Source organism: Spermophilus citellus (genome assembly GCF_964194105.1).
Source record: "Spermophilus citellus genome assembly, chromosome: 9".
In the NCBI taxonomy this organism is placed as follows: Eukaryota; Metazoa; Chordata; class Mammalia; order Rodentia; family Sciuridae; genus Spermophilus; species Spermophilus citellus.
The window spans coordinates 120,497,728-120,512,266 of NC_138191.1; the positions used below are offsets into that span (position 1 = coordinate 120,497,728).

General features: G+C 41.6%; 1 protein-coding gene across 3 annotated transcripts in view; it reads right to left on the reverse strand.

The window, feature by feature from the left end:
* ARID1A (AT-rich interaction domain 1A) overlaps nucleotides 1-14,539 on the reverse strand; it is a 78,406-nt gene that overhangs the window by 44,739 nt on the left and 19,128 nt on the right. For 2 of the 3 annotated variants that reach the window (XM_081306776.1, XM_081306775.1), the window contains exons 2-3: nucleotides 2,684-2,896; nucleotides 395-847 (exon numbers count right to left, since the gene is read on the reverse strand). In XM_081306776.1, coding sequence (XP_081162902.1) covers nucleotides 395-847; nucleotides 2,684-2,896 — 666 coding nt within the window. The remainder of the gene's footprint in view (nucleotides 1-394; nucleotides 848-2,683; nucleotides 2,897-14,539) is intronic. The other variant, XM_081306777.1, reaches the window with a different exon arrangement.

Sequence of the window (14,539 nt, forward strand, 5' to 3'; positions counted from 1 at the left end):
GTAAAGTAAGAATGAAATGGCAGCTGAAATGAATTATAACAGCTTCTCAAAGAGACTATTTTGGAAAAAAAGACCAAAATCATTTGGGGGGTAAAATTCTGATATGTTGGTTTAAAAAAAAAAATCAGCCTCATTATCTTTAATTTCTTATCTGTCTATGCAATTTTCCATTGCCCTATTTCTTCATCAGTAAGGAGAGCTACAAGTCTTTATGTAGTTAAGAAGGTTATATCTTTATTAGTTCAATCAATCCAGTTAGCATGTTTACCCAGAGTTTAATTAGTTTTTAAGTACACAGTAGAGAACCAATTTGCATGACAAAGTTCTTAGGACACCAGACCCCAACCTATCTGTGGCCACACACAGAGAAGGGCAAGAGGCAGGGGCATCTTACCTGTGGTGGAGGGAAGCGCTGCTGGGAGTAGGCAGTTTGCTGGGACTGCTGAGACTGGGGCTGAGGATATGCAGCCTGCTGGGAGAGCGTCGAGGATGCTGGCTGCTGAGGTTGCTGCTGCTGGTAGGGAGACTGTGCCTGCGGCTGCGAGTAAGGGGGTTGGCTCTGGGGATGCTGCTGTGTCGTGGACTGCTGGGAAGGGTATGGAGTTGGGGATTGCTGATGTGGAGGCTGAGATGGCTGCTGGGAATATGGAGGCTGAGAGGACTGGAGCTGTGGTGGCTGAGACTGTGGCTGCTGTTGATATGAAGGTTGAGCGTGAGGGGTCTGGGATGGTGGTTGCTGGGAGTAGGGTGGCTGCTGCTGCTGAGGGTGAGGACTTTGCTGGTTGTAATATGGAGTCTGGCCCTGTTGACCATATCCACTGGGGCCTTGTTGTCCATAAGGAGGAATCTGTAGAAAAGGAAAATATACTTTTAGCAATGAGTCTTCTAGATGAAGAAATATGAAGTACTCTATCAGAAGCTATACCCCGAGGATATAAAAAGCAAGCAAGTCAAGCCTCATACTAAGGCGGCCCAATATTTTCTTACCATCCCTGACTAAACTGAGCTGGGAAGAATGGCCAAACTTATTAGGTGGTTTGGTTAGGTGTGGACTACATTTATCCAATGAAAATGTATACTATTTCATTTGTGAGCAATTTACATGAGTTTAAGAACAATACTTTTACCAATGAGCCTACTCTTTTCATCATGGCCTAGGTTGTTTTTATAAACATTGGGAATTTATAAACCAGTCACAATGAAAAATCAATACTAGCTTGGTTCAGCCAACTGAAAACCTAGGGTTCTGTAATCCAGAAATGTACAAATCATTAAGCTACTTTATTTTTTGGTACTGGGGATTTAACCCAGGGCACCCTACTACTGAGCAACAAGCCCACACCTTTTCATTTTTTATTTTTTAATTTTTTGAGACAGGGTCTCACTAAGTTGCTCAGGACCTCAATAAGTTGCTGAGGCTAGCCTCAAACTTGTGATTCTCCTGCCTCAGCCTCCCAAGTTGCTGGAATTACAGGTATTCGCCACCACTCCTGGCTCATTAAGCTGCTTTAGTTCTATATTTCATTAATCTTCATTTGAAAAAAAAAAATTGAGGGCCTACTAGTACTTACTTATACCTCAGGCACTATTTTAGGGTCCAGGGATATATCTATGTATGTAGCCACATACTCCCCCCAAATGCCACCCCCATCTCCCCTCAATAATCACAATGGTGGAGGGAAGGAGGGAGGAAGGGAGGGAAAATGACAGTATCTCTTATTTAGGCCTTGCGCACGCTAAACTAGTACTTTACTACTGAACTATACTCCCAGCCTTCGATGTATCATTTTCTATATTTAAGGGTATTCTTTTAGCATCTTAGAAGTAATTTAAGTTTTATATTCTATCCCTCGACATTTTCAGTAGAAGTATCACTCATATATAAATTATAGAAAATTCCGTCAATACAAAAAAAAATTACAACAAAAAGATAATGATATGGGGCTGGGGATGTAACTCAGTGGTACAACAATCGCCTAGCATGCACAAGATCCTGGGTTCCATCAAAGGGAAGGGGAAGGGGAAGGGGAAGGGGGTAGATAATGAAATGGGAGGCCAGACAAAAGATGAGAGGAAATCTTAACATCTTAACATTTGTAATAGTATTAGTATCTTTATTATATAATCTACCCTTTTCCTTCCATTCCCAGTCCCTGGTAAATGTTCATTTTGAGCCAGACAGTTGATATGCTGAAGGCCTTGAGAAACATGTAGGGCCTCTTCCATTTCCAGGGCACACATTATGAATGGTTTTCTTTGTAGCAGCAGTAGACAGGTGCTCAGTCATTGCCTTCCTTCTATCCCACCTCCTTCAACGATCACCACTCAGTGAGTATAAGCAGGCCAAATAGGTCATGAGAAAAAAACAGGGGCTGGGGTGCAGCTCAGTGATAGAATGTGTGCTTAGCATGCACAAGGCCCTGGATTCAAACCCCAGAACTTATTAAAAAAAAAAAAAAAAAGGAGGTATCTAGCTTGTGGCCAGGGAGAAGTTTTCCCTGGCGCTCTCATGGGATGGTGCCCACAACTTTGGTCTTATTAACAGCACAACATAATTAACTGAGCCAGCTGGCCTTTGCACCTATTAAGAGGCTTGAAAGCTAAGGATATATTTTTATTCTATAGCTCAGAGAGTAGATCCTGAATAGCAACAAGAGTCAAAGTAATCAAAGACACCATCTACCTGCTGTGCATAAGAGAGGCTGCCCATGGCACTCTGCGCCCGGCCCTGCATGGTCATCGGGTACCGCTGCGGAGTCTGGGACCCATATGGCTGCCCTGGGTACCCATGTCCTTGCTGCGGTCCTGAAGGAGGTCCCTGTTGTTGCGAGTATGGGTTAGTCCCGCCATATGGCTGAGGTCTCATCTTGCCCATCTGATCCATTGGACTGGATGGCTACAAAATAAAGAGCATTTCATTAACCTGAAGCTTTGATGGCCTCTGGCCAATAAGAACATACAACTCAAATGTATGGGTCTTTTGAAGTCTGTATGCCACACAGAAAACCAGTTGCTATGAAAAGTAATGGAATAGACTCAGTAACTCTTGAGTGGGTCATTTAACCCTCCTCAGAAACTTCATTTGTAAGTCACATATATGTAAAATAAAAATACCAAAATTATTTGGAAAAGCATCTTGTAAGCTAAAAACTACTTTGTAAGTTTGGTATGGCTGAAGAGTCAAGGAATGGGTCAGATATAGAGCAATTAACGTATGCATTTTGTGGTGCAGAAATCAGAACTAAGGCCCTTCCATTAGAAAGGATGCTGTTGTTATGCACTATGACCTTGTTCAACATAAAAACCAATGCATCAACATAGTATGGCTGGGAGTTCAAACACACAAGCATCCAGATGGTTTGTTTTTGTTTTGCATCCAGATGTTTCTATACTTCCAACAGTGGAAACTTTTTTCCTTTGCACATTTGCAGCCTATTTGCACTATGGTCCAAGCACTTAAAAATTATGCTTTCTTCAAATGAGCAAAGAGGCCAAGTAACAGTTGTTGAGGGAACAGTGACTCTAATTTAGAGCCTTATGCATCTGAAGTGAAAAGTTCATTTTCTCTAAAATCAAGTTAGAGGACATAATGATAGAATTTTTGTCTCTTTAAAGAACAAGATAGAGAGGTACAGCACAGCACCAACAATAGTTCAAAGTTTAAATCAAAAGCATTTGTCTATAAGCAGCTTTCTTTCCAGCTCTCTAGGGAACAACAGGTTCAATCAACTCATTGACTTTTTGACATGCCTTTATCCTATTGGAGCTGCACAATACAGAATACTCTCATACTTTCTTCTGCCAAAAATACCTACCCATAACTACTGTGATACAGAAGGGAGGGATTTATTATCAAACACCCCTTAAATACACTCAGTGAGAAGATAGGTTTGGGCTTGATATGAAACTTGAAAGTGAATCTTAAATTGGGGGCGGAGAATAGATATTAGTATTCCAGGTCTAAGTATCATTAACTCTCAAATCAATTTCAGTAGGTCTCAAAGTTTATCATGCCTCAAAAATCACTTGGAAGGTTTGTTAAACCACAGAAACACTGGGCACCATCCCCAGAGTCTCTGGTTCAATAGCTTCAGGGTTGGACCTAGGCTATCTACTTATAACAAATTCCGAAGTGAGGCTGACACTCCTGGTCCAGGGACCACACTAAACTACAAGGCATGGTGGTGCATGCCTGTAATATTAGAGGCTGAGGCAAGAGAACCGCAAGTTTGAGGCCGGCCTGGGCAACTCAGTAAGACCCTGCCTCAAAATAAAAAATAAAAAGGACTGGGGATGTGACTCAGGGGTAAAGTGCCCCTGAATTCAATCCCTAATACAAAAGAAAACCCTACTAAATGTTTTATAATAGAGGAAGTAGAGTGCAGGCATTGTGGCACACACCTGTAATCCCAGCCGCTTAGAAGGCTAAGGAGGATTGCAAGCTGAGGCTAGCCTGGGTAACTTGGAAAGCCTCTATCTCAAAAATAAAATGGGTTGGGTGGGGGGGGTCTCTCAATCAGAGAGAACCGCTGGGTGGAAAGGAAACACAAAACTAGAGCTGTCATGAAGAAAAATGGTATAACAATAATCCACAAAAGCTGCTGTTCTAAATACCAACAGGAAAATAGCAGAAGCAGAGTTTTCTTTTTCTTTTTTTTTTTTTTATTATAAAGAGAGAGTGAGAGAGAGAGGGGGACAGAGAATTTTAACAGTTATTTATTTTTTCTTAGTTCTCGGCGGACACAACATCTTCATTTGTATGTGGTGCTGAGGATCGAACCCGGGCCGCACGCACGCTAGGCGAGCGCGCTACCACTTGAGCCACATCCCCAGCCCTGAGTTTTCTCTTATACTAGAGCTGAAATCTCAGCTAAAAAGGTAATAATGATGATGGGATCACTCCTCTCCCAAACTATAGAGAGTCAAACTGTGTCCCAAATCACTACTCCATGTCAGTGTTATTAAAGGGCTGTTTCTAATGATCCTCACAACTCCCCTCCTTGCCTGCCCCTGGTACTAGAGACTTAATCCAGGGGCAAGTTGCCACTAAGCTTTCTTTTATTTTGAAATAGGGTCTGACTAAATTGCTGAAGCTGACCTTAAAATTTCAATCTTCCCGTCTCGGCCTCCATTGTCACTGGGATTACAGGTGTGTGTCACCGTGCTGTGCAATCCTAACAACTTTTATTCAAGTCCTGCATCAGTATTAGAAGCTCAGAAGCTCCAATAATGTTACCGACCATAATTCTGGAGCTATATGAATTCTCTCAGGACTATTTAAGAAGTTCAAATTTAGCAATAATTGGGCTAGTGAGTAATAAATAGCATGTGGTCTTCCCCGATACACCTGGCAATGAAGCCAAAATACTATCATTCTCTCTTGTAAAGAGCTCAAGGGCTTACATGGCCACATCATGCCACATATCATATGGAGGTCTTCATCTCAGCCCCACAGAAGGTAGTTTCTATCTGGCTCCAAGTGAAGAGACATTTGCTGAACAGAGACCAACCTGCTGTGGGTATCTCTGTCAGTCTAGGTCTTCTCTGAACATGAGAGGCAGTCATTACCATGGAGCTTCTAGAGCAGCAGCTATTAACAGGGGCTGCAGATTAGAATAGTCTGTGAAGATTCACAAATGCCTGGGCCTCTCCCTAGAGATTCCAATTTAGTGGGACTGGAAGGACTGGGGCTCCTCCCTGTACCTCCCATTAAGATCTCGGAATGATTCTGATGTATACTATTAGCTGAGAACCAAGGATCTAGTGAATCTCTGTTTAACAGAATTTTATGGACATGTAGCAATTATTAAATATTTAGAATATAAAATGACTGATGAACCAAAATGTTTTATCTACCTTTTTTTATTTCTTTTTTGGTATCAGGGATTAAACTCAGGGGCACTCAACCACTGGGCCACATCCCCAGCCCTATTTATATTTTATTTAGAACCAGGATCTGAGTTGCTTGGTGCCTCGATTTTGCTGAAGCTGGCTTTGAACTCACATACCCCTCCCTCAGCCTCCTGAACCACTGGGATTACAGGCGTGGGTCACTGTGTCTGGCTATCTACTTTTAATTAATTTAAATTCACATGCAGCCCCATGTGACTAGTGGCTATATTGGACAGTACAGTTCTAAGGCAATGTTCCCAAATCACTTTTATCACTCCCTGCTCAATAAAAGCTCCAAACTTCCTATTAAATCCTGAGCAGTACTTGAGTTAAGATTCAGGCTCAGTGGTAGAGTGCTTGCCTAGCATGTGTGAGGCACTGGGTTCGATTCTCAGCATCGCATACAAATAAATAAAGTCCGCTGACAACTAAAAATACATATATTTTTAAAAACATCCTGAACAGTACTACAAAGAAACCAGAATATAGTAAAATTTGATAGATTTGAGTTCAAATCCTATCTGACCTCAAACATATCAATTCTTCATCTAAAATGCACATAACAAACAACAACACAGTACTTGTTTTTTTTTAATTAATACTTTAATTTTATTTTTATGTGGTGCTGAGGATCGAACCCAGTGACTCACACATGCTAGGCAAACACTCTACCACTGAGCTATATAACCCCCGCCCCAGTGCTTGTTTTTTTTTTTTTTTTGGTACGGGGGATTGAACTCAGGGGCACTGAATCACTGATCCACATCCCCAGCCCTGTTTTGTATTTTATTTAGAGACAGGGTCTCAATGAGTTGCTTAGGACCTAAGTTGCTGAGGCTGGCTTTGAATTCACTATCCTTCTGTCTCAGCCTCTGGAGCTGCTAGGATTACAGGCGAATGCCACCACACCCAGCTCAATGCTTGGTATTTACATGCACAATAAATGGTAGGAATTATCAATAATGATAAATAGTACTTCCACCTGGCTGTATAGCGTGGTTCAGTTCTACACACTTTTTCATTTGTACCATAGTTTTCCAATATTGTACATGCCCAGCTGTATAACAATATTCCTTGCCTTGCCCTCCTATACACAATGGCTTCTTGTGGCAGAAACTCAACTTTTCAACATGAAGCCACTGCCCACATTTTCAACACACTTTGATCTCTTACATATCTAAATATCCTATTGTAAATTCAGTCAGCACCACAAGATTTAACATTTAGTTGAGCTAACCACTTCTTAAGACTATTTTGTGTTTTTGAGGGGGTCTTCCTCAAAGTTCCTGCCTTGGCCTCCAGAGTAGCTGGGACTACAGGCATGAACCTCCACACCTGGCTAAGACTTAAGTTCTGGGAAGCCAGAATTCAGGTATTAAGTTCCCCCCAAACATCCAATTACAGATCTAGGGCTCAAGAACTGTTCGAGTGCAAGAAGAGAGCAAGAAAAAGCTCAGATTAAACTACTCAGACACAAGGCCAGAGGCTTATTCTAAGTCCAACCCTAAGACAGGACTTTACACAGAAAAAATTGAATTGGGTTGGATTGAATGGAAGAGGGGAGATTAAAACAGTCAAGGAAGAACAACAGGGCTGGGGATGTGGCTCAAGCGGTAGCACGCTCGCCTGGCATGCGTGCGGCCCGGGTTCGATCTTCAGCACCACATACAAAGATGTTGTGTTCGCTGATAACTAAAAAATAAATATTAAATTCTCTCTCTCTTAAAAAAAAAAAAGAACAACAACAACAATCACATTTTGAGAATAACCATCCTATACCAGAGAGGATTTCAAAACTGCACAGGCATGCTCAAACACACTGCTTAGGGCTGGGATTGTGGCTCAGCAGTAGAGCATTTGCCTAGCACATGTGAGGCCTTGGGTTTGATCATCAGCACCACATAAAAATAAACAAAATAAAGGTATTGTGTACAACTAAAAAAAATAAATATTAAAAAAAAACCCACTGCTTAAAAACAAAAGGCTAATGGCAAATCATCACCACCACCACCACCCCGTCTCACATCAGGGAGCCTGTGCACCCAATGGAATACAGCTACTTACATGAAGGTTATAAAGGGCTCAAGGAAATCTCCCATCTCAACTTTAGGAAATTTTTGTAGTCCAGAAAAAATGACACAGAAATTCTTTTTCTAAAAATAAAATTAAGATATTTCGGGGCTGGGGATGTGGCTCAAGCGGTAGTGCGCTCGCCTGGCATGCGTGCGGCCCGGGTTCGATCCTCAGCACCACATACCAACAAAGATGTTGTGTCCGCCGAGAACTAGAAAATAAATATTAAAAATTCTCTCTCTCTCTCTCTCTCCCCTCTCTCTCACTCTCTCTTTAAATAAATAAATAAATAAATAAATAAAAAAAAGATATTTCTTTTTCTGCTCATCAGATTCCCCTCACCAAATGCTTATAATCAAGAGTGTATATATAGCTTATTTAGCAAACTAAAATATTCATTCAGTTCGAAGAGATTACCCTGGTCTCACATCAAAGTTAAATATTTACTCTTATCAGAAGGGGAGGTGAGCAAGGGACCTAACCTAACATTTAAAATCACTATGAAAGATTTGTAATTTGTATATAGATGAAATGCTATCATCCAATCATAACAGAGAAAGGGTCTTAAAATCTTCACTAATCAGTTTTATTAGAAAGTAGCAATTTCACAACAGAAAAATCCCTACTACATGCAAGGTAGAAAAGTCAGTATCAGCAGTCTGCAGGCACAAGGCAGGGGATGGGAAATACCAAATCATAGCTGCAAAGAGCCAGAGATTCCACTCTGGGAAAAGACAGAGAGGAAATCCTTTCAATGGGAAACCACAGGAGTAGATTACTGTGATTACACTTCAAAAGCAAAGGCTCTGCCACAGAGACACATAATTGAGAGGAAAATGCTGCCCCTTGATCGAGGAAGTCAGGCCCCCTGCTATATACCCTCCTGCATTCATAAAAAAATAAAAATAAAAAAGGGGAAAAGAGCCATAAGAAAACTCCTCATCTCCATCTACCATTTATCTTCTTCCAGATCACTGGCCGTGTTATAAACTGCCTGCCAAATGAAATGCATCAGAAGATGCAGTTTAGGGGCATCAAAGGCAAGAATGCCTAGCAAGCTTGTCCTTCTGAATATATTCAAAACAAACAGCTTGTAGAGAGTGAGTTCCCCTGCTCCAGGCAAACAGAATTGCAAGCCCCTCCAGACCAGCTAGCTATTGTAATCCCTTATTGTACCAAGGAAAGCCACAATGACCCTCAGAAGCTGCTGAGATTTAACAGATTGGAACATTAAGGTAGAATTGGGCTAAGTGTCATAGAGCCAAAAGTAACCAGTTTCTGGACACTCAGATTAAACAGACTTGCAAAATTCTCCATCTGACTATGAGTGACTGAGAAGAGAACAGAGAAGACAGATGAGATATATCATTCTCTAAAATGAAACATTTCATGTAGTAGTGGCAGCAGGGAAGAGAAAATTATAATTCTGATATAAAAGTCCAAGAGAAAAGCCCTAGGCCCAATCCAAAGATAATGCTACTTGGCCAAAGTAACAACTCTAAGGGTCAGATCAGTACCTGACAGGGCCAAGACTGAAAATAAAGAGTAAAGCGAAAGGAGCCAGGAACTGCCAAAAAGGTGTCCATCAGAAAGGAGAAATCTTGACCACCACTTACTTGCTCTGTCACCCTAAATGTCAAATAGTTGGGGGCCAGGATAAACCAGAGCCATAACCTTGGATTTTAGACAGTTAAATATTATTTCTTACTTCTTGCACTTTCAATTTAATCCTGGCCAGATTTGTTGTATGACTTTTAATAATAACAATAAAAAAATGCATCCCTGGCTCTTTAACCGAAAGAACCCCCTAATTGATTCCCACAGTAATTAACCTGCATTTTACCTCAGAGAGCGGTAGTTAAGGAAGTCGGCACTGCTATTTATAACTCATCTCAAATTGAGGGCAGACTGCCTAAAATCTAACACATCCCAGCTGTACTCCTGTTTGAACTGGGGCCAAGGGAATTTTTTAAAGCAATCTTGGCACCGAATGAATGACACCAACAGTATGAGAGCGCGAGTGGTTGTGTTGTGGTGACGTAGCACTGGAGGTGGAATGGGAGAGGGGGGCCAGTGTACTGTGATCCCTCTCGTGCATGCCTGCTGCTTGCCGAGTCCCAGTACAGTAAGCTGGGAACCGCCCACTGAGAGCCAAACACAGGAAAAGGCTTTTCCTGTGGAACGCCTTGAAGTGAGAAACACATGGCTAATCTGCATAAACTCGAAGCCACACCGCCCCTGCCAGGAAGGTTAGTGCTCGTAATCTCTGGCCATGAAGCTGGCTGCCTGGGAGGACTTGGACTGGCGCCTGATAACCCAGAAAGAGCCGAGAGAACAGATGGGTAAGGACCCCAGCAGAAAACAGCCCCAGGTCACGTGACTCGCCACATGGCCCCGCCAGCACAAACTATTGTCTGGCGGCGGAGCTCCCATACAAAGGCACCCAGCCTCCGCTTCCTGTGATTCCAGGGACAGGCGGCAGCTGTTGATCCAGTTCCCATAGGGACCCTCTCCTGTTAAGGGGCACTGCAGGCAGGGACAAGTATAAAACTTAAGGCCTCTCCCAACCAACAAGCTTTCACTTTCCTGCCAGCTCCAAGGAGCTCACTTAGATTTCAGGACTAAGATTTTTAAAAGTAGACTTCCACAAAAAAACACTCTCTGTACACATAAGTTGACCAGCATTAAGCATTCCCATTGTCCCTCTCTTCCTCAGCCACAGACATCTGTATCTAATAGCCCCTAATCCTATCCATTCTTCTTTCTTTCCTTTTCCCCCTCTTCTAGCAAGTCATGGCTTTGAAGACTAGTCAAAGACCTCTACACCCCAACTGAAGAGAAACTCTTCAGAATCCTACTCATTTTAGTTCTACTCCTAGACCCTGTCTCCTAATAATAAGGAGACCAACTTCATCTCGTTTTATTTTTAAACAGTAGGGAAACATGACTGTTTATGTGACCCAGGACAATAAGCGATCCCTAACCTCTTATTTGGCCTCACCAAGACATCATTAAAGATTTCTTGAAGCTAAAATGATAACAGAATTATAATCTCATCAGATATATCAATACCCGACCTAGGAAATCAAATACACTTGACCTAAGATTCTCATCACTCATACATCAACTGGGAACCACACCCCAATTTTCTACTTCAGAAAATGGAAAACAGTTCTTTCATTCTAGTTCTGGTTCATTCAAGTTCTAAACAAGCTTTTTCTGTCTCTGGTGAGAGAACTAACCAACAACTAGTTTGCAACTACTACCCCAAAAAGAGTTTTCTTGTTTTTAATCTATTGAAACTTCCATAAGTTTCCGAGCTTAAGAATAAAAATTTCCCCGTTTCCAATATATCTCCTGAAGAACCAACTGGAGGAAACCCCCAAAAGGGTTTGACCTCATCCTCAGGACCTTCCAACCCATACTACTGCAAAAGTGAAACAGAATGACAAAAAAAGACCTCACTGGTGAGTATTTAGGCTCCTGTGCTCTATCCTTCCTGATTAGAAGATTAGAGAAAACTCACTAAGGTTAGAAAAAGGAGACCAAAAGGGGAAGAGTCATCAAATCATCTAATAAAAACTCAAACAGATTATGAGAGCCAACTGTAATAACCACCTCACAGCTGTCCACCTAAGAGGCATGCCAGAAAAACCACAACCAGGTGGCTGGTATTTCTTTATTTCTTATTTGGCATTAGAAAGAACACTTGAAACAAAGCAGCTAGAGCTTGAAACTAATGAACTTCCCAACAAATGGTAAAATCCTTCTTTTCCTCTATAACACTTTCATTAGCCACATTTTACAAAAAGAAGGCTCTTCCTAAAATAATGAAGATCACTTTTTTTTTTTTAAATGACCAGACTCAGGTAACCAGTTCCTCCCTATTTCTAACAAATTATAAAAGCCTCTAAGGAAACCAAACAACTTGTTTAGAAAAAACTCCTCTTTGGGTATATATTGCTTATAATTCAGGACTCTAAAAACAATAGTAAAGCCCCAAGATAATGATTAAGCAGAAATCAAAAATGCCATCTGATAAAATTAAACATCCCCTTCTTTATAATTCTCAGGAGTAAGGCAGCAGTACAACATAGTAGGAAGAATACTAAACTGAGAGGCAGAACACTTAAGGTTCCAATCTCAGTTCTCAGACCAGTTTCCTGGGGGGAACAAAAAAAGACCTCACTGGTGAGGTGCAGTTCAGTGCAGTGAACCAGCCTGTAATCCAACCTCTTAGACTACACAATCCAATCCTACTTTCCAGATTCTGAATCAACAGCTCCAAGATGGCTAAGAATCTGGATTTTTAATCTCAGGAGATTCTCCTGTCTAGTAAGGGAGCATATGTAATTCAGATACATGTTGATTCCTTAGCCAAGCAATGGTCTGAAGAGAACAGTGACTGGCTAACAGAAAAAAAATCAAGAATGCACCTAAGACTCTCAAATTTCAAAATGAGCAGCATTCTCAGTAAGACAAGCTTCCCCCAAATTCCCATACCTGGTCCCTGATGTGTTCACATTGAGTACATATACAGAGTATATACTTTAATTCTCTTGCTTACCTCTATACTTGGTCCTGATTAACATTTTCTCCTGACATACAGTGTAGCACACAATATGGTTTACTTTCAAGACAAGTGTACAAAATAGACTTTCAAGTAGGAAAGGAAAGATAATGAGAAAATGAAACTCTATGGACCTTGCAATTCTCAGCCCTGTTCCTACTGAGAGGAAATGCTTTGGGACCTACATTGCCAGTCAGGGGCAGTGGTTTAAGAGCTCTGCCTTGCAGTGCCTTCAACTTCTCTGTCCCTCAGTTTGCTCATCAAGAGAATAAATATAACAATACAGTAGTCCCTCCTCCAAAAGTGCTGATGGTACCAAACACCATATATACTATGTTATTTCCTATACATAATACACACCTGTGATAGTTTAATTTACGTATTAAGCACAGTAAGGGATTAACAACAGTAACTAATAATAAAAAAAAATAAATATATTTAATATATGGTCTTTCAAAAATATAGAGTATTCCTTTAATATTTCCAAACAGCAGTTGACTGTAGGAACTGAAATTGCAGAAAGCAAAACCACAGATTGGGGGTGGGGTGGGGTGTTGAATGCAGTGAGTTAACAAGGAGGGGGACACTTTTCTTATTTTTTCAATTGTAGTTGGACACAATAGTTCTTATTTATTTATTTATTTATTTGGTGTGGTGCTGAGGATCCAACCCAGGGCCTACTGCATGCTAAGTGAGCACTTTACTGCTAAGCCACAACCATGGGGTGTGGGGGGGAGGGCGAGCAGCACCAGGGAAGGACATGGGAAACTGCCTGAATCCAGCTGGACAGTCTCCAGAATCAGACTTTGTAGTTACTGATTCCTAACTGAAAAACTTATTTTTTTTCCTCCCAAATAAAAAATTTTAACCCTGCACACCTCTATACTTGGTCCTGATTAACATTTTCTCCTGACACACAGCGTAGCACACAAAGTGGTTTTTTTTGTGTGTGCGTTTGTGTGTGTGTGTGTGTGTTTTAAAGTGGGGACTGAACCCAGGGCCTTGAACATGCTAGGCAAAATCCGTACCACTGAGTTACACTCTCAGCTCCCTTACTTTGTTTAATGTTCATGTTCTGGATTATAATATAAACTCCAAGGGGTACACTTCTACATGTGTTTAATTCACTGCTGTATCCTCCTTTTAGCAATTACCACCCTACATGAGTCTGATTTCTGATAGTAAAGTGCAGAAACCAAAACAATTAACATCTGATCCCATACACTCAAGACCAAGAGCCCAAAGTGGCCAACTAGAAACTAGGCAATCAAATAAGGTTACTCTTTTTGAAAAGTACAGGATTTGACACCACTTTTGAACAAGTCATTTCATTAGAACCATCTGTAAAACAGGAATTAAAAATCTACATTTAGCCAGGTACACTGGAGGTGGCCTATAATCCCAGCGACTGAGGAGGCTGAGGCAAGAGGATAGCAAGTTGGAGACCAGCCTGGGCAACTTAGCAAGACCCTGTCTCCAAATAAAGTAATAATTAAAAAGAGAACTGGGGCCAGACATGGTAATTCACACCTGTAATCCCAGCAGCTTGGGAGGCTGAGACAGGAGGATCGAAAATTCAAAGCCAGGCTCATCAACAGTGAGGTGCTAAGCAACTCAGTGAGACCCTGTCTCTAAATAAAATACAAAATAAGGCTGAGAATGTGGCTCAGTGGTTGAGTGCCTGGGGTTCAATCCCCAGTACCCCTCCACCCCCCAAAAAAGAACTGGGATGTAGCTAAGTGGTAGAGTCGGTGTGTTCGATCCCAGTGGGGGGCGAGGGGCAGAAAAACTTGTGTTTAACAAAGATAGGAAACCAGGCATGGTGGCACATGTCTGTAATCCCAGGGAGGCTGAGGCAGGAGGATCGCCAGTTCAAAGCCAGCCTCAGCAATGGAGAGGTGCTAAGCAACTGAATGAGACCCTGTCTCTAAATAAAATGTAAAATAGGGCTGGGGATGTGGCCCAGTGGTCAAGTGCCCCTGAGTTAAATCCCAGGTAACCACC